The sequence below is a fragment of the Vombatus ursinus genome, unplaced genomic scaffold (genome assembly GCF_900497805.2).
Source record: "Vombatus ursinus unplaced genomic scaffold, bare-nosed wombat genome assembly UNPS02014818.1, whole genome shotgun sequence".
Lineage (NCBI taxonomy): Eukaryota > Metazoa > Chordata > Mammalia > Diprotodontia > Vombatidae > Vombatus > Vombatus ursinus.
This window is the reverse complement of record NW_020954596.1, coordinates 7790185-7809578: the sequence shown is the minus strand read 5'-3', so window position 1 is coordinate 7809578 and position 19394 is coordinate 7790185. Positions and strand designations below refer to the sequence as shown.

The following is a 19394-nucleotide window of genomic DNA, read 5'->3' as shown; positions in this document are numbered from 1 at the left end:
GATAAGTGACAAGACTTCTCAAAGACAAACAGTTTCATTTCATAAGGAACTGTGTTCAAGGCAGAAATTCTTATTAGGCAGAGAGATACTAAGGTACTGTATTCAAGGAAGATGTCCTTACTAGATAGACAAATACTAACCTTAGAATTAAGTAGGAGCTACTCTAGAATCTTTTTTGAACACCAGTGTAATTATGCACCCCCTCTTTGGAAGCAAAAGGTGCTAAAGATTATTTACAAAACTAGGAGGTGGTATGGGTATTAGATTTATGGCCTGTAATATATTGAACTGATTTCTTGTTTGTCTCTGAAATCACCAAAGTAGGTGATTTACTTATATTATACTTATATACTTAAGGTGAACTACTCATTAATTTCTGATTCATTGATTGCGGTGTAGGTGACTACAAAATGTGAAGTTTGTAGGTGAGATAGTACATCTTTCTGTTATGCAGTTAGATCATTGTAATTTTAAACTACAAATTTTGTTGTGATTTACCTTGTATATCAACTGTAAGAGAACTGTGTTTCCTAAAGTATTGTCTTGCTCTTTACTGACAGTTAGTGAATGTGAAGCATCTGCTATGTTGCCTTTGGAGTGTCAGTACTTAAACAAAAATGCCTTGACCACCCTTGCTGGACCACTCACGCCCCCCGTGAAGCATTTTCAGCTGAAGAGAAAGCCGAAAAGTGCCACTTTGAGAGCAGAGCTCTTGCAGAAGTGTGAGTGTGGGTGTATATCTAGGAAACGGAGCACCTACAGTTTGTGTGATATAAATGTCACTATGTTGGTGGGGAAATGTTTTACATTTTAAGGGACAGTAAACAGGACTGCCTTGGTGCAGGTATATGATGACCTTTTGTTCTGTTTCAGAAGCTCCCTTGAATGTATTAAAGCAACCAGGTCTTTTTTTTTTCCCCCATAAAAGCAAAATTGGAACAAGTTGCCTTCACAACAGGAAATCTCAGCATCCACTTTTGTTCTTTCCCTGGTTTAGATTTAGAAAGCCAAGGCAGGTTGTCATATGATTTGGTTGAGCTGGAAGGGGCCAGAGAAATCATCTTTTCTAACTCCCGTTGGACAGTTATTAAACTCCATAAATTCTAAGTGTGCTTTCGTTCATCTCTATATTCTCAGTATCTAGCATGGCACAGTGAGTGTTGTATTTCCTTAATAAATGTTTATTGGACTGAATTGACAGATAAAGAAACTGAGGTCCAGGGACAGCTAGGTGGCACAGTGGATAGAGCACTGGCCCTGGAGTCAGGAGGACTTGAGTTCAAATCTGGTCTCAGACCGGATACCCTGACACTTACTAGCTATGTGACCCTGGGCAAGTTACTTAATCCCAATTGCCTTGCAAAAGAAAAAAAGAAACTGAGGTCCAGAGACAGGGGACTTGCCTGAAGTTCCACAGTGGGCTTGTGACAGAGTTTGGGCTAAAATCCAAAATCCTGCTTTGGGCCCATACTACACAGGATACGGTAGCATACCTTCACTTTCAATTTGAAGTTCCCTAAATAATATTTTTGTTTGTTTGGGTCCAGAAATGTGACATTCATTAATGTGGGGTACTCCCTCCACCAATGAGCAACTTCTTTGTAAGTTGGAGAATTACTTGGAGCCTTAGCTCCATGAATGAATACCGAGACTTCTGAAGCACCAGCAGAGCTGGATTTTGTAAGGAGCTCTCTCTGTCCAAGGCAGGAGCTCTTGTTAGACAGCAGTAGATACTAACTTTAGGAACAGGTCCTCCCTCTCCTCTCCAGTCTGTGTGAGCATAGCTCTGGGGCACTGGGATCCATCCTTCGTTTCCACAGCTCTGGTGTCAGAGGAAGGATAAATAAATGTGATTGACCCAGCCTGACTCAAAAGCCATCCTCAGCCTTCTATGCCATGGTCCTTTCAAAGAATACTTTACCATATCATGTACCTATCCTGGAAGAACATCTTTATTTACATTAGGGGAATCTGTATAGGAGTGCTGGATTGGAGTCTGACAGATTGGGTTCAGATGCCAGCTCTTCCACTTAACTAACTATCCCTGTGACCTTGGTTGGGCACATAACCTCTCTGGGCCTTTTTCTCCTAATCTGTAAAATTGGGGGTTGGGGCAGATGAATTCTAAGGTCTCTTTCAGCTCCAAATCTATTTGAGGAAAATTGAGGGAAGGATCTTATTTATTTTTGTGACTTTTGGCTTTTCTTGAGCCACAGATTATTTCAGTTTGATACTTAAGCTTTTTACTGGTTATTGAAAGTGGGAACTGTTTTGTAACTTAGTTTTTCCAGATACTTGTCAGAGCTAAATAGAAATCTGTTGTGGGTGGTATTGCTGATCGGGGGAGAGGCAGGAAAAAATGTTGGATTTTGTGTCTGTCCCCATTTTGCATTGAATTGTGTTACAAGAAACTTGCTTATCCAGAATGTCAGGGGAGTAAGATGTTTTGGTTAATTTAATATTCTGGTAATTAATATCAAATGGAAATTAGAATTCTAGAATTAGAATAAAATATGCTAACAGAAACAGTTGTTTTAGAAGGTACTTTAGAACCTTAAAGTGTCTTAAATGTTTTATACCTACAGTATAGCTAAGTGGTTTCGTGTTTCCCCTTCAGCCCCGGCCTTCCTTTTGTGCAGCAACTGGCCCAGTGGTGCTGCCTGCTTGTCTGACCATCATTCCCCCACTTTCTTTTCTCTAGCCTTGGAGATGTAGTATGCATGCACTGCCCTTCTTTTACTTCTTTTCATAGCTCAGTTATTTGCTGTCCAATATCTTGTTGCTGTTGCCTAGATTGACTTAGGAAAATGATGTTGATTATGAAGAGGAGGAAGGTGGGGATGATAAATCACATTTATTTATCATTTTCAGGTTTTGCCAAGCACAGTGCTGAAAAGTTTGCACTGCATCCATTCATCTTCATTCCATTTGTGAGCTAAAAAAGACAATACTCCCAGTCTGGCTAGATGTAAAAGTTTTGCTAGTGTTGGGCCTGTATGGGAAAAGAAAACTATTAAGGTTTGAGTTGAAATTAGAAATACTGAAGAATTAGTGCTACCAAAAACTGCCCACAAATTTCCTTTGCATTCTTCAGCTTTTTGGAAATTTCTTTTTCTTTCCATCCTCTTCTAGTTTAATTTTTTTTTTCTCCAGGCACCAGCATTCAGGAGTAAAACGCACAGACAGCTTTATTTTTTGTTTTAAATGGATGTTACATTAGGCTATTCCCCTTTCTCATTGTAGTTAGTCAGTATCTCAACACTTAATGGTTTAAATAGGTTTCTTTAGGCTGGTCTTACCATGTATGTTCACAGGAAAAGGCATTCAAATTCCAAATGACTATTCCTAGTAACTTGGTCCATTTTTAAGTGTGAAGACTTCTTTACAAAAAGCTGCTTCCTTAGGCTCTTCTCAGGCTTGCATTCTAAATGAGTGGCAGGTCTTTGTGTTCAGAAAAGCAGTTTTGTAGGAATAGATGTTTGTGACTCACACCCTTTTCTTTTTTTTGTAGCCACAGAGACTGCCCAGCAGCTCAAGAAAACAGCTGGAGTACCTTTCCATGCCAAAGGAAGGGGACTGGTCAAAAAAATTGATACCACAAGTAAGAGTTCCACAACTTCTAGTGTTTAAATTGGAGGCACAATGTTTGCAGACACAAATGAAGGCGTCCCTGTCTTGGTCTCTGGGTGTTTGTAAGGAAGAGGCTTGTGAGTTGCCCCATTGTCCTATATGGTAGTTTGATTTGAAGATATTTATTCTTTTCCCATTTGGAAAATTCAAATGCATAAAACCTATTAAGCATAAAATTGGCATTAGTTTACTAAACTGTATTAGTTACACATGATAAAACAAGATGAATTTTATAAACTCTTTACGTAGAGTCATTGCCTGTAAAGATGTGTCAGAATGTGTAAAGAGAACTGTGTGTTTCAGTCTCCAGTTTGCCCATCTAGCCTTATTTATAGTAGGACCTTAAATGCCATATTAGATTGAATTTCCAGTAGCTCATAGGTGTAGCAGTAGCTTGGTGACATGGTGTTATTGCCTTGGTGGTTATATTATAATTGTATAGTATGGCCACCCAAATAATTATATGCACATCATCAAGGTATCCAGAGCTATCAAACCACTTGACTAGCTTTTTCAAGTTTGTCTAGTCCTATTTTAGAGCAGGGGTCATTTGGCAATCTAGGCTGCACTCCCATTCCTCCCCCTGCCTATTTTTGTACAGCCCACAAGGTAAGTATGTTTTATGCAGTTTAAAATATAGTTTTATTGTAGTTTAAAATGTAAAGACCATTTTGAGCTCAAAAAATGGCCTGTAGTTTACCTGTTTCTATTTCAGAGCCATGCTTTCCACTAAGACTACATGTGCAGAGTTAAAACCGGAGAGTTTTATATTGCTGTTTTATCTGTTAGTGGTATTTTCAGTTAAATATATCTTACCTTTGGGTGGCTTTTGAATATGCCTTGTAACATTATTTACCATTGCTCCATTTGTCTCCCTCCCTCATTGTTATCCTCTTTTAGCACCTCTTAAAGGCATCCCGAAACAGGCTCCTTTCAGAAGCCCAACCACACCCAGTGTTTTTAGCCCTGCTGGAAACCGGACTCCAATCCCCCCTTCTCGAACCCCTCTACGAAAAGAACGGGGAGTGAAGGTGGGCAAATTGTTTTGGACTTCCTTTAGCATTTCTTTCTTCCACAAGATGGTAGCATTTGAAGCAAAGTCATGTTATTTGCTGTTGTCTGTCTTAATAAAGGTTTTGGATTTTGGTTTTTTGGCAGTTACTAGATATTTCAGAGCTGGATATGGTTGGTGCAGGCCGAGAGGCAAAAAGAAGAAGAAAGACTTTAGGTGTGTATGATGGGGTCACTACCCACCTCCTCTCTACTAAAGGATGTTTGAAAATCTTACTTTGGCTTTTCGAGGAATTGGGGAAATGCCATGCTGCAGAGGAGCTGTAGAACCCTAGGATTACAGAGCTTCAGAGCTGGGGAGAATCCTTTTCCCTTTGCCAAGAAGGAAACTGACACCCAGAGAAGGGGATGGGGAAGGGCCACCCTGCTCCGTCTGTAAAGGGAAGGGCTTAGAATCTGGAATTGGCCTTGAGCTCACTTGTTTGTGGACTGAATCACTTCCTTAAAGCATGCGTTTCCTCCAGTCCAATTGTAATTTGTTTCATACCTAACAAGAGACTTATTTTTCATATTTTATTTTATCACAAATTATAGTGGATCTTTGATCTCATCGATGTGGGTCCTCCTTGGTGCAGACTGCCATCCTCTGGATGGAGGTCTTTAACTTGTTTTTTGTTGACAGTTGTATAGTATTGAGGTTATCCTTCTGTTAATCTTGCTGTTTTGCTCTGTGACAGCCTCACCTCCTCTTCTGGTTGCCAGGCTACTCCATCTCTCACAACACTTCACATACTTAGCTGTTCATTGGAGACTGGCTGCATGCAGCCTGCTTATGCCTATTATGGTGGGGGCTGGGGGGTGGGGGGGTGGACAGGAGCAGAGGGTGTGGAGAATCATGTCATTCTGAGACTATCTCTAAACATTAATCTTCTCCTCTTATTAATAATGTTCTATGAATTAGTGACAAAAGTTAATCTGAGACTGAAAAAATTACCCTTTGCAAACCTTAGAACACTATATAAATGCTAGCTGCTTTTATAAATATAAAGATAGTGTGACACTTTAGCATGGGCCTTTTATTGAATATGTCAGGGTGACCTTCAGAAGTTAGCTTAAGGTTTAAATTGAGTTTTAAGCAAATAATTGGTTTGAAGATTTCAAAACAGTCTTGAACTGAACACACATTATAGTACATAAAATTTCAAAGTCATACTTTCTTTAGAAAGGAGCTAAAGATTGGATTTGTTTCTTAATTGTATAGAATATTTAACAAATAGTTTACCTAGGCCTTTTTTTTTTCTCAATCATCAATAGATACAGAAGTTGTGGAAAAACAAGCCAAAGAAGAAACTGTTGTCGAAAACGCTACTCCTGATTATGCTGCTGGCCTTGTTTCCACCCAGGTTGGTCTCAGCATCATCTGTATGTTTGATGATAGTTTTGTTAAAGTTCTCTGGAGTTTTATTTTGACAAAAGTATAGTTTTAGACTTCATCTCATGAACTTTTATTGATACTTAAATCCACCAAAGAATATTGTGTATACCATTACGTTTATTTTAAAACATTCAGCTTACGTGGAAAAGGATCCTCTCTAGGCTGGTAATGACCCAGATTTGACATGTGAGATACAGACTGTGTTTTTTCCCTTAAAGAAGGAGAGGATTGTATCTCCTGTTTCTCTTCTGAGAATGATCAAATAAATCTGCTAGCATTCTCAGTCTAGCAGAAGGGAGGACCACACCATTTCTAGTCTTGGCTCTGCCATTAGCTATGGTCACACCATGACGCATCATCTTACTTTGAAACCGGATTTCTACTTTTTTCAAGGTTGTTGCAGAGATAGCAATATCTGGGGAAATGCTTCAGAAAGCTAGAAGCTATGTACATGTGAAATTGTGAGGCTAGCAAATGGAGGTATTTGGACTCATGGGAGAATGTAACTTTTTAAAATTTTAAGATCAGGCTTTTTTGTAATTAGTTATATAACTCACGAGGAATTGCAAAAACTTTTACAGAAACTTGGTTCTTTGAACAATGAGCCTGCACTACCTTCTACAAGCTACTTGCCCGCAACTCCGAGTGTGGTTCCATCATCATCCTATATACCAAGCTCTGAAACGCAGCCAGGTAAGTAGTCTTTTACTTGCATCACTCCTTTGAATACTTTTCTGGATCGCTAACTTATGTTCACTTAAATTCTTTTATTCAGAGGAAGAAAAAAGCGTCTTGTAATAGATCCTTCCTGGTCAGTTCCATTCATACAAAACCATGAAGTTTTGTTTTTGTTCTTTAATGGAATGAATTTATTCTGTAACATGCCAAACTTTTAGGAATAATAAAAAGCACAGGTCCTGAATCTAATGTGGGAACGGAGAATGATGTCAGTTGATTAATGGGATTGGAAGCCAGAGAGCCATGGTCTGAAAAGTGAGGGGGAGGTGAGAATGTGGAGCCAATGAATCTGACTGTCCTTTTCTAGGTGTGAAAGGGGTGAGAAAAAGGTGGCAGGATCAAATGAAGTTTTTTTTTTTTTTTAAAGTCGATATGACTGGGGCATGTTTGTGGGCAGCATGAAAGGAGCCAGGAGATGGAGATTGAGAGATGGGAACCATATGGTCAAGGTCCAAGTAGATGGGTTGGCTTTGGCGAGAAGAAGGGCCACCTTCCCCTTGGAGATTAAAGCAGAGAAATAGAGAATGGGCAGTGGTAGGAAGGAGTTTTGTTTAGGGAGAAGAAAGAACTGGAGGGATGGCCTGTTTGTTCACTTAAGTCAGAGGTAAGATCCTCCTCTGAGAAACAGACATATTGTGGATGATGTAGGAAGCTTGAGGAAAGAGGAGGCGAGGTTTGGGGTAGTTGTTAATGGGGAGTGTGGTGGTCTGAGAAGAGTAAGGAAGTGGCCGCACAGTAGTGAGGGCCAAGGTGAGATTGTACATGATGTGAACTCGTTCGCTAGCTCAGTCACCTCCAGGATGTATTCAGCAGGCTGCGTAGGAGAGCCGGAGATGGGGCTTTGGGGAGGGCCTGCAGCAGGACAGGACTGCTGGGAGAGTGAGGCTGTGAGGGCACAGTGAGGAACAGTGGACTTAGGGAGGAGTCAGGTGGAGAGAGAGGAGCTTGTCATCTGAGAGGAGAGTTTGGGAGGTATAATAGTTGTGGGCGATAGTGACATCTTCCTGGCTTTAACAGTTCCTCTTCGTGGCGGAGGCACATGCTGTGAAGCGTCATGGGCTAAGAAGCCAGGGGGCGTGAAGTCTCCAAGTATCATGGCCTTTCTTAAGGAGGAAGAGTGCTGTAAGCTGATACTGAACTCCCTAAGAAAGGAGTAGGGAGTGACCTTTGGCCTTGTAGAACCTCAGTCAGGCTCTAGGCATGGCTGTGAGCTGAACTCAGGTGAGGGAGAAGAGCGATCCAGGTCAGTAGATAGCTAAAGCCAGGATCTGAATAGGGCGACAGAGGCAGATGAAGTGAACTTCCAAAAAGAGCCTGCCAAGTCTGGGCCTGGCATTGAGGAGCAAGGGGCTGCACCCGAGAAGGTGCATCCAGGACTGACGCCACCCAGGGATGCTGTAACCTTTGGGGGCTGAAAGGAGCGTGTTACCAGAGGGACCTGGTGGCCCAGAGTGGGCAGAGGAAACTATGAGCTCAAGTGATTTTAATGTATTCTGATTTCATCTCTCTTTTTTTTCCCTTTTTAAAAATTTTAATTAATTAATTAATTTTTAGTTTTCAGCATCCACTTCCACAAGACTTTGAGTTCCAAATTTTCTCCCCGTCTTGCACCTCCTCCCACCCCAAGACGGCATGCATTCTGAATACTCCTTCCCCCAATCTGCCCTCCCTTCTCATATATGCTTTAAATTCCTCTATGTCATTGAATGTCAATTTTTTCTCCTCGTTGATTACACTCAGTTTTGCTGGGTAAGTGATTCTTGGTTGTAATCCTGGTTCCTTTGACCTCTGGAATATTATATTCCAAGTCCTCCAGTCCCAGAATGTGAAAGCTGCTAAATACAGATCTTACCCTGATTGTATTTCCACAGTACCTGAATAGTTTCTTTCTGGCTGCTTGTAGTGTTTTCTCCTTGACTTGGGAACTCTGGAATTTGGCTATAATATTCCTGGGAGTTTTCCTTTTGGTATCTCTTTCAGGAGGTTATTGGTGGATTTTTTAAATTTCTATTTTACCTTCTGGTTTAAGAATATCAGAACTGTTTTTNGGCTATAATATTCCTGGGAGTTTTCCTTTTGGTATCTCTTTCAGGAGGTGATTGGTGGATTTTTTAAATTTCTATTTTACCTTCTGGTTTAAGAATATCAGAACTGTTTTCCTTAATTTCTTGAAAGATGATGTCTAGGCTCTTTTTTTTTGATCATGGCTTTCAGGTAGTCCAATAATTTTTGAATTATCTTTCCTGGATCTATTTTCCAGGTCAGTTGTTTTTCCAGTGAGATAGTTCATTCTTTTGGTTTTGTTTTATAATTTCTTTATTTCTCATAGAGTCATTAGCTTCCATTTGCTCCATTTTAATTTTTAAGGAATTATTTTCCTCTCAGTGAGCTTTTGGACCTCCTTTTCCATTTGGCCAATTCTGCTTTTTAAGGCATTCTTTTCCTCATTGGCTTTTTGGACTTCTTTTGCCATGTGGGTTAGTCTGTTTTTTACATTGTTATTTTCTTCAGTATTTTTTAAGGTCTCCTTTAGCAAACTGTTGACTTGTTTTTCATGATTTTCTTTCATCACTCTCATTTCTCTTCCCAATTTTTCCTCTACTTCTCTTACTTGCTTCTTAAAGTCCTTTTTGAGCTATTCCATGGCCTGGGACTAATTCATATTTTTCTTGGAGGCTTTGGATGTAGGAGCTTTGACTTTGTTGTCTTCTTCTGGTTGTAGGTTTTGATCTTCTTTATCACCAAAGTAAGATTCTATAGTCTTGAGGTTTTTTTTACACTGTTTGCTCATGTTCCCAGCCAATTACTGCTTCCGATGTAGAGGGTGTACTGTCCCAAGCTTTAAGGGTTTTGTGCAGCTGTTTTCAGAGATATTTCTAGGGACCTGTAAATCTTCAGTTCTTCCAAGGTAGTATCATAAAGGGTGAGATGTTTACTTCTCTTCTGGCCGGTACTCTAGTCTATGAGTGACCACAGGCGCTCTTTTCTGCCTTTGAACTGTGAGGAGGATTTCCTCTCCATTGCCACACCAGTGCTTCTGTGAGACCCAGATCCAAGCACAGGCAAAGCAAGAGAATCTTGCCTCAGCACCAGCAAAGAAATCCGTGCAATCCCCCTCTGATCAGCCTCTCGATCCCCCCTCTATCTGTGGGCCGAGAGCTCCGGAAGCAGCCACCCCCGGAGCTGTGCTGGGACTGGGGCTGGGACCGGGACCGAGCTTCTTTCACCACGGTCACAGACCTTTCCTACTGACCTTCTAAGTTGTCTTTGGTGTTTGTGGGTTGAGAAGTCTGGAAACTGCTACAGCTGCTAGTGATTCAATCCTCTGAGGCTGCTTCAGATTTGCAGAGGTCTAGTCTTTGCCTGTGTGGCCCACGCTGAACTGTGCTTCTCTCCCAGCCTGGCACAATAGACCTTTCCGATCAACTGTCCAGGTTGTCTTGGGCTGGAAATTTATTTCACTCTGTCTTTTTGTGGATTCTGCTGCTCTAGAATTTGCTTAGAGCCATTTTTTACAGGTATTTGGAGGGGTTTGGGGAGAGCTCAAGCAAGTCACTGCTTTCCCTCTGCCATCTTGGCTCTGCCTCCCCCATCTCTCTTCTTCTTACATTTCTCCTGACTAACAGTTTTAAAGCATTTGAGGGGAAAAAGGTGTTTCCCGTATTAAGTTTCCAAACTCCTCTGACTTGCTGTTGCTGACTGAGTGAGAGTTAGATTCCTTACCTGGACTTCCATAGTTTGGAGCCACCTTATCTTTCCAGCCTAATTTGGAAATGCTGCTGCCCTGCAGCCAAGCTCTGCTACTTCTAAGGATGTTCCCACACTCTGCCAAGCCCATTTCCTTCTGGAGTGTGACCTGTTAGGGCTGATGACACTCCTAGCTCATTGTAAATTGCCACATTGATTGGACGGACGTGTAGCTGCGATAGCCAGAGTTGAGTTCAGAAGAGAATGCCAAGAGGATGGATGTGCATATCTGCATACCCATATCCATATTCATCCCCCTCAGGTTCTCCCAGCTTCCCCATCTCCCCTCTGTGTAAGTGCTGCCTGACTCAGACCACTGGCTTCAGCCTTGAAATGCCAGGGCCATTCCCCTACAGCCTGACGGGTCCCTAGCACCTTGTTCACAATCGGCTCTTAATAAGTGTTTGCCCAGATGAGTGAAGCAGCGGATGAGGACTTGGTGATGAAACCTTGCTGTCAAAGCCTGTGCACATGCCCTCCTCTTTGGATCAGACAGTTAGAGCTGGAAGGGGCCCCAGAACCCCAGCCAAGTCTGACTCTCTCATTTTACATACCCCCACCTGCCTGTCTCCCAGTGGGCTTCCAAACCAGTAAATGACAGTTGGGTCACAGTTGGCTGCTCCTGTGCAATCTTTGTACTTCCATGGAATCCAGTCCTTGCCTATGATCTTCAGGGCTTCATTTGTGTTAACCTCATATGCCAACTAAAGTCTAAGCTTGAAGCCACAGGAAGTTATCTTTTTGTTTTAGCAGTCTAGGAGGAGTGGGGGGGTGGGGTGAGACCTCCACATCTTCTCAGGAAACAGAGGAGGGAAGGATAGGTGTAGACCAACACTGATCCTAGTTGGCTTTCCCCACGGGTCTGAAATGCCAGCAGGCTATCCACCCATCTTCTAGCTCTTCCAGTTGCTATTTTATTTCCCTTTGCAAAGTCCTTTGCCTCTTTTGAAAAGCTCCGAGTGAATTTTGAGTGCTGATATTAAGAAGCAAGTTTGTATTAGGCTCGAGATTATACTTTTACTCCTCTAACTTTATACCTGCAGCTCCTTCGGCTCGAGAGACCTTGCAGACCATCCGGCAGCCAGATGAGCCTGCAACCCCAAACACTACTCTTCCTGCTCAGTTCAAGCAGAGAACACCCATGTACAACAGCAATGCCAACCCTGCTCCTGCAGCTGCTGCTCCACCTACCTCACCTCTGACCCCTACCACCCTGCCTGCCATCGCCCCTGCAGCACAGACTCCTCCAGCGGTGCCACAGACCCAGCCAGCCCCACAGCCGCAACCCAAGAAAGGTCTATCCCTCACGGTAGGTCTGCTTTCCCGCCTCACCTGCTCCATTTAGAATCTCTGACTTCCTCCAATCTGTAAAGATTCAGCTTAGAAGCCACTTTCTTTTTTTTTTCTTCTGATTTTTAAACATTTTTATTTTAAGTTTTGAGTTCCAAATTTTATCCTTCCCTCCGCTTCCCCTTCCCTGAGATGGTAAGCACTTAGATATAGGTTATACATGCACAATTATGTAAAACATTTCCATATTAGGAAACATTTTCTATAAGAAGATTCAAATAAAAGAAAAAAATGAAAGAAAGAAAATGAAAAATAGCATGCCTAAGTCTGTTTTCAAACAATATCAGTTCTTTCTCTGGAGGTGGATGGTATGCTTCATTATTGGTTCTTTGGGATTATCTTGGATCATTGTATTACTGAAAATTAGCTAAGTTATTCATAGTTCTTCATCACACAATCAATATTGCTGTTACTGTGTACAACATTCTTCTGGTTCTTTTCACTTCACTATGCACCAGTTCCTAAGGAAAAATTGGTACTTGGGTAGGGACCTGTTGTTGGCTAGTCAATGAGAGCCAGAGTGAATTGGGTTTGAGGCATGGTCTTTAAGAAAGAAATCTAGCCAGTAAACCCCAAGATATCAAAGTAGGTTTCGGCCATCAAAATTTACCTTCCTTTGAGCAGAGCGCCCTAAGATAAGGTCATGATGCCTCATGTGGAGAGAGGAGAGGAGAGGAGCTGAGTTGCCCAACTGGAACTGGGTCCCCAGTGGGGCAGCTCAGAATTCTCACAGGTTGTGGTTTGTCCTTTGTTCTCATAGAGGACCATGACATCAGGAAGATGAAGGACATGTGAGTTGGATTTAAGTGAGGGTGGGCTGTGCAAAGTCGCCAGCCTCTCTTTCTCCTCCCTCTGAGCACATTATTTTTCATCTGTAAAATGAGAGGTTCCTGGGGCAGCTAGGTGATGCAGTGGATAGAGCTCTGGCCCTGAAGTCAGGACGACCTGAGTTCAAGTCTGGCCTCAGACCAAACACTTGACACTTACTAGCTGTGTGACCCTGGGCAAGTCACTTAACCCCAATTGCCTAAAAAAAATAAAAAAATGAAATGAGAGGTTCCTGAATTTTAGGAAGGAGACTGGAGGAGGTGATCTCTCCACAATCTCCTTCAGCTCTTATTTTCTATGTCTTATATTTCAGAGATTTTAAGTTTGTGTCTGAGTTATTGAATAAATTAGTTTGGAGGTGACCGATTCCGCCTGCTGTTGTAACAAAATGGACTAGCATTGCAGCGCCTTTCCAGCAGGCCCAGACTGCTGTCTCTGATGGGGATCCCTGTTGTCACACATCCCTGACCTAGGAGAGAGAGGTCCACCAAGCCCAGAAAAGTTCATTTTGTTGCTTCAAGAAAAACTAGTGGCATATGTGTAAACAAATTTAGTCCTTGGCTGGGCTTTGAGGCTGACTTCAATAACTTTGTGAGATCTGTGACTTCCTAAGGTGGGTCCTCTTTCCACTGATGCTCTCGAGGAAAGTATACTATTGTGAGTTATCATGGGGGGCCATTTGTGGGGCAGAATGTGCCCTCCTCTTGGATGGGCCAGGGATGGCCTGGCCTTGAAGCTTCTTTGGCCTAGGAGATGTGCCAGAGCTTGCACCCAGACTCTGAGGCCAGGCTCCTTCCTCCACCAGCACTGTTCACCATAATGTGGCTGCCTGTGCTCCACGGCTTGTGGAAGAACTTCAGATAGGCTTTGAACGAGAGACAGTTTTCAGATCTGGTAAAATGTGATCCTCTTTCCCTGATGTATCTATATTTATTCTCTTGTTTTTAGAGGGAGCAAATGTGTGCTGCACAAGAAATGTTCAAGACTGCAAACAAAGTGACCAGGCCCGAGAAGGCACTCATCCTGGGCTTCATGGCAGGATCCAGGGGTGAGGAGACATTGTCTCTGCTAAACCTGGAGGCGTTTTTAGTTTTTGTTTTTTGTTTGGTTTTTTTTTTTTTACGTAAATAGTATTTTATTTTTTCCAGTTGTATGTAAAGATGGTTTCATCATTCATTTTTATAAGATTTTGAGTTCCAAATTTTGCTCCCTGCCTACCTCTGAGGGGTTTTTATGGGGTGTTTGTCTACGAAGTAGATTTTCATTTGGTTTATGCTTGTATGTATCCCCCACCTTTGGACTGGACACATCAAACCTCCACCAGGTTGGCTGGTCCATTTGATACCTTGTCTAACCCCTAACCCCAGGTAGGATAATAGAGCAGAAAGGACTGGAGGACTTCAGGGATCTGTGGTTTCACTGGGGAAGATTCCCCCCTTCCCTCCCCTCCCCTTCCCTCCAGCCCCAAGTGTAGATCAGAGCCTGAGGACCTCATGAATTACTGTGGCCAAACAACATTGGTTTCCCTCCTGGCTGCATTCCTGGTGCTGAGTCTCTGTGGCTTTCACTAGCTGAATCCTGCCCCTGGCACTGCTGCACTTGAAGCCTTGTCAGGGCTTGTACCCCCTCCCTCATAGCCCTTGAGGATACAAGGTCATTCCTGCCTTACAGGGAGGGCTTAGTGAAGGGACCTCACCTTAGTAATCTGGGCTGGTGCTTCATTATGCAGGAAAATTGTATAATGATGGTTTAGTTCCTTAAAAATACTATCCATTTTGTCTTTCAGTGTATTCGTAAAGGGGTAGGAAATGGCCTATATCTTACTGTTTTTTGAGAAATGAACTAAATGGATTCCAGTTTGCAGCACACATTCTAAATCTTTATTTTCCTTTCTTGCTTGATTTTTTTTTTAATTTCTGGTGCTTGTTGTCTACACAGAGAACCCTTGCCAAGAGCAGGGTGACATCATTCAGATCAAGCTCAGTGAGCACACGGAAGTTCTTGACAAAGCTGACGGCACGGGAAGCACCACCATGTTAGTTGACACGGTGTTTGAAATGAACTATGCCACTGGCCAGTGGACCAGGCTCAAGAAGTATAAGCCCATAACAAATGTTTCCTAGAGGACCCAGGACGAGACCGCGGGGACCAAGCCGAGCATGGAGAGACAGCAGGGATGGCCCTTGACTCGAGGACATCCACACTCTGTTTCTTGTTCCCTTCCAGGCTGACTTCTACCCAGCCCCCCTCGGGAGTGTGCTCTGACTGAGGCCCGGTAGATTGGTAGGGTTTCTAAAATGGAAAAGATGGATCGATTGTGCCACGTTCTAGTCCTTCCTCCGAGAACTTCCCCTCTGGATGAGCAAAGCTCTGTTCCAAACTTGGGGAGGAAAAATGATTTATGGGATTGCTTTCAAATTTTCTCTTAAGCCAAGATGATAAATTCCCTGCAGATTTGTACAACCTTGTGCTTTAGCTCATTTTGCTAGGAAAAAAAACGGCATGTGAGGAGAGTTGGGCAATCCTGTGCAGTCTGAATGTATTCATGTCAGTGCACTATAAAATAAGGACTCCCAGAAGCATTAATCTCTCTCTAGCCTAGATGAGCACCGAAGACCCCATTTACCCCTTAGTATTGGGATGTCAAGTATTGCCAAAACTAACACTTTCACACTGCTTGCAAACTGTCTGATTGGCCCTTTGCCCTGCTGGCAGTCTGGCTGGACATCAGTGACATCTGCCTCCAGGCTTCCAAGGGTTGGAGCATCGAGAAAGGTCATGTAGTTTTGAGTAGGCCATCCTGTGTGGTGAGGTGGGTTGTCATGCCGGTCCTCAGACTTATCCAAGGGCGGGCATGCTAACAGTGTGAGGGTTTGCTTCTTCCTGGGAATGTAGGAAGGAGGTGAGAATATCAATGAGAACAGCTATGAGGATGCATATCAAAAGCTGAGGCTTCTGCCTTGGTTGCGAAGGCTTAAGGCTAGGTTTATTTTTATCTGTGCACAGGCCATAGCTAAGAATGGCCTTAGTGCTGGGACCCCAGGGGAGGATGGGAACAGATCTCTGGCCACTTAAGCCCCCCTTGCTTGCTGGGTAAAGCCTTAAGAACTGTTTGAGGTCTTTAAACCTGTTTGTGTGTGTGCAGTGGGCATGGCCCTCACTGCTGGCTTCTTCAGTCACATCGTCAAGAGAGGCAACATGTTGATCTAAACTGATTGTAGCTTTTCCTTTTTGGTTTAAGTTTGAAACAATCAAGACCTTTGGCTTGGGGGTGGGGGTGGGGTTGGAGCAATAATTCAGAGGTGCAAAGCCAAATTGTTACTCTGAAGGTGAATGTTTACATGTGTAGAGTGTCAGCTGGTAGCCGCACAAGGATTGGGCCTGCAGAGAGGTGGTGTGAGGCTGGTGCTTCCTGGGGGGTCATTTCAGAGCTACTCGGTGTTATCTGACTGCTCCTGATTGTGTGGTGTGCAGGTACAACCTGTGGTAGTTTTCAGAGTAAGTCCTCTGGAACGAATGGTAGGGTTGGTTTTAGTTATTCCTGAGGGGAGGGGGAGAGAAGACTTGGGGTGTTCTTTTTTAGATGTTTTGTTTTTGGATTTAATGTTACATTTTGCGAAGCTAAATTTAACCAAAAAAAAGAGCGTTTTCTTAATTTTAGTGACTGATATTCCTGTTGGCCTTTTATCCAACTTAAATTTTTTTAAAGAGAAATCCTGGTAATTGTTAACTGAGTTATTTTTCTATTGAGATGGATCTGTGTGCGAGTAGAAAGTTAACTGCTTTGAACTGCAGGAGCTGGCTGCAAGCATGGAACACAGAATGGTGTTTGAGACTTGCGGCCTTTGCAGTTGGGACAGCTCTTCCCCTCCTGTGATGTGGGCTTAGACCAGACTGAGGGTGATAGTGACCAAACAGGGCCACTCCATCCTCCAGAGCTGAAGTGGTATCCATGGGCTCTCTGGATGGGCGGGCAGCAAGAGGATGCACAATAGAAGTGATGATTCCTGTGGGTGTTGGGGCCAAAGTCAGTCACTGGAGGAGCATAGAGGCAAGGGAGAGGAAAGGCTGTAGCCCTCTGGAGAGGGGTTCTCACTTGCTGAGTTTTCTGCGTGTATGTATTAATATTTTCTTGTATTTCAGTAGATACCGAAATATGTGATCAGATTTAAAGAGTAAACAGGAATGTACCACCTTCCACATTTACAAAACAGAGGCCTGTTACTGCTGCCCCTTAGCAAAGCAACTTATTTCTTTAACTTTCTCAGTCCAGCTACTAATTTGGGGGGGGGGGAGTTTAGTTTTGGTAGGGTTTAATGAAGCAAAAAGGCAACACTAGTCCATCTGTTTTTGAATAATTATCTTAGGAAGTTGCTAAACACAAAAGATCCTCCGTCCCTTGGTTGGGTCAGTCCATGTTGCATCAAGGGGCCATCACAGCGTCAGACAATTCAAAAGAAAGCAAGATGTCTTTCCTGCATTTGATTCTCTAGGGAACAGGAGCATTTTGCTGTTTCATGAGGAAATGCTTTCACCCTCTGAAATTTGTGTTTGCTGTGGCGTGCTGCTGCCAGGCGCTCAGCAGCAAGAGCCAGAGGGCAGCACTTTTCCTGGAGCCAGAGATGAGAAAATACCTTTTCCATCCTCTACCCTGAACAGTGAATGGTTCTTCAGCATGAATCATATGAAATACAGACGGCTTCTCTGGCTGGACCAGACATTTGGCTCCACCCAGGTTTGTAGCCCTGAAGGCTGAGAAACATTTTCACAGCAGGATTTGACTGGTAAGAGTTAAAACATCAGCCAGCCAGACTGCCCCTATCCCATGAATCTGGTGCCTTTCATTATTTAAAGAAAAAGAAAAAGTCATTTTGTAAATGTTTCATCTCCAGCAGAGCCCCTTATGTTTTCTATTTCTTGATTTTTGTACAGTTGTAAAAATGTTACAGATCTTCTGTCTCTGGGTACGTATTTTCAGTGGAATACATACAGTCTGTATAATAAAAGTTTAGATTTTCTAAAGAAATTGTGTAAAGTTGTGAGCATCCAGAGGATGTTTTCAACAGTTCTCTGGTTTACTTGGTTGTGGGGCAGTTAACCAAGCTGTGATCTCAAAAATGCTTGCTACTGAGGGGGTTTGGGGTGGGCCAGGTAAGGGGAAAGGGTCTGATGGGTGGGCAGCATCTTTGTGAAAGAAGGGTTGCTGTATTCTTTAGGCAGTGCCTTGAATGCCTACAAATCCGCACTTTCTGGAAAGACTACCAGGCTCGGTTTCAGTGGCCTCACCATGGGCTTAGGAAAAAACAGGTGGTGAACTAGTTGCAGGAATTTCTTCTAAAGGAAGAGGATGTATGTATTTTGAGGATGTATTTCTTCGTCAGCTCTCATAACCAGAGGTACTGAGGTCATCCAGGTGAGATGCCAAGCCCACGTTCACACCTCAGTTTTCTGCCTTCAGATCTAGAACTGTTACACTAGGCTGCTTCCCACCTTTGGGTGGTCTAAATGACCTTTGTGGTCCCTACCAACTCTGGCATATGTGCTGTGTAGAGACATTAAATGTTCTCTAAACCAGTAGTGTCGAACTCAGAAAGGGATCCCTGCCCTGCTGGGCTGCACAATAGACTTAGAAAACCACAAGTTAACCTTATCTGTATTGGTTTGTATTTTATTTTGTAAAACATTTCCCAGTTACATGGGGGCTACAAATTTGGCTCCTCTGATATAGACCAACTCCATTTTACAGACCAGGAAAGTAAGGCCTAGAGGTTAGGTGAGTGGTCAAATTACAAATCATGGTAAGAAGAGATTATATTAACAATGTAAGCAAGTAGCATGATGTAGCAGATAGATGACTTCGGAGGTGAGAACACCTGGGTTCAGTTCTAAAATGAAGACCAGCCAATAAAGTAGCAGGCCAAAAATATCACAGAATTGGGAATCCTAAAAAAACAGTGTTTAAATTTTTTTAAAAAAGATTGTTGGTGATAAGTTAGCTGTATTTTTTAATCAATAAAATGCACCTACCATGTGCCAAATGCTGGGAATGCAGATACCAAAAAAGAAAGAGCAAGTGCCAACTGCATTCCTCCCATAGTCAGTGTATTGGTTTGTTTGGTGTAAATGGGATTTTGGGGAAGGGGGGTTAATGAGGAATGACAATAATGCAAAAAATTTAAAAGTATCAATAAAGCACTAAAAAAAAAATACCCAGGCCAGACATGTAGCTAAGCTAGTCTTTGAGAGCCAGCTGGCCTAGTGGAAGTACATGGCACATGGAACTTACCACATAGGTGCAGGTCACTGAATCCTGTAGTCTGAGTTGGAAGGGACCTGGGTCATCTAGTACAACTGTATCTGCATAAAAATCTCTGCATCACACCTGACAGCCCTTACTTGCTCCATGGTACAGCAGACAGACTTGGCATCAGGAAGACTTTGAGTTCAAAGCTGGTCACAAACATTTACTAGCTATGTGGGAAATTTATTTAACCCCAGCCTGCCTTAGTTTCCTTATCTATAAAATGGGGATAACAGTAGCATCTACTTCACAGAGTTGTTGTGAGGATCAAATGAGGCGATATTTGTGATGCGCTTTGCAAACCTTGAAGTACTACATAAATGCTATCATTTCCTGATATCAAACCTAAATCTG

At 42.8% G+C, this 19394-nt stretch overlaps 1 protein-coding gene across 1 annotated transcript in view; it reads left to right on the top strand.

Moving 5' to 3' along the window:
- The window catches only part of NELFA (negative elongation factor complex member A), a 34503-nt gene extending 16738 nt beyond the window's left edge, over positions 1–17765 (top strand). Inside the window, exons 3-11 of the mRNA XM_027836341.1 lie at positions 561–722; positions 3512–3601; positions 4531–4661; positions 4789–4858; positions 5956–6044; positions 6658–6769; positions 11605–11870; positions 13688–13787; positions 14678–17765. Of these exons, the coding sequence (XP_027692142.1) occupies positions 561–722; positions 3512–3601; positions 4531–4661; positions 4789–4858; positions 5956–6044; positions 6658–6769; positions 11605–11870; positions 13688–13787; positions 14678–14862 (1205 nt within the window). The 3' untranslated portion in view covers positions 14863–17765. The remainder of the gene's footprint in view (positions 1–560; positions 723–3511; positions 3602–4530; positions 4662–4788; positions 4859–5955; positions 6045–6657; positions 6770–11604; positions 11871–13687; positions 13788–14677) is intronic.
- Positions 17766–19394: the final 1629 nt, after the last annotated feature.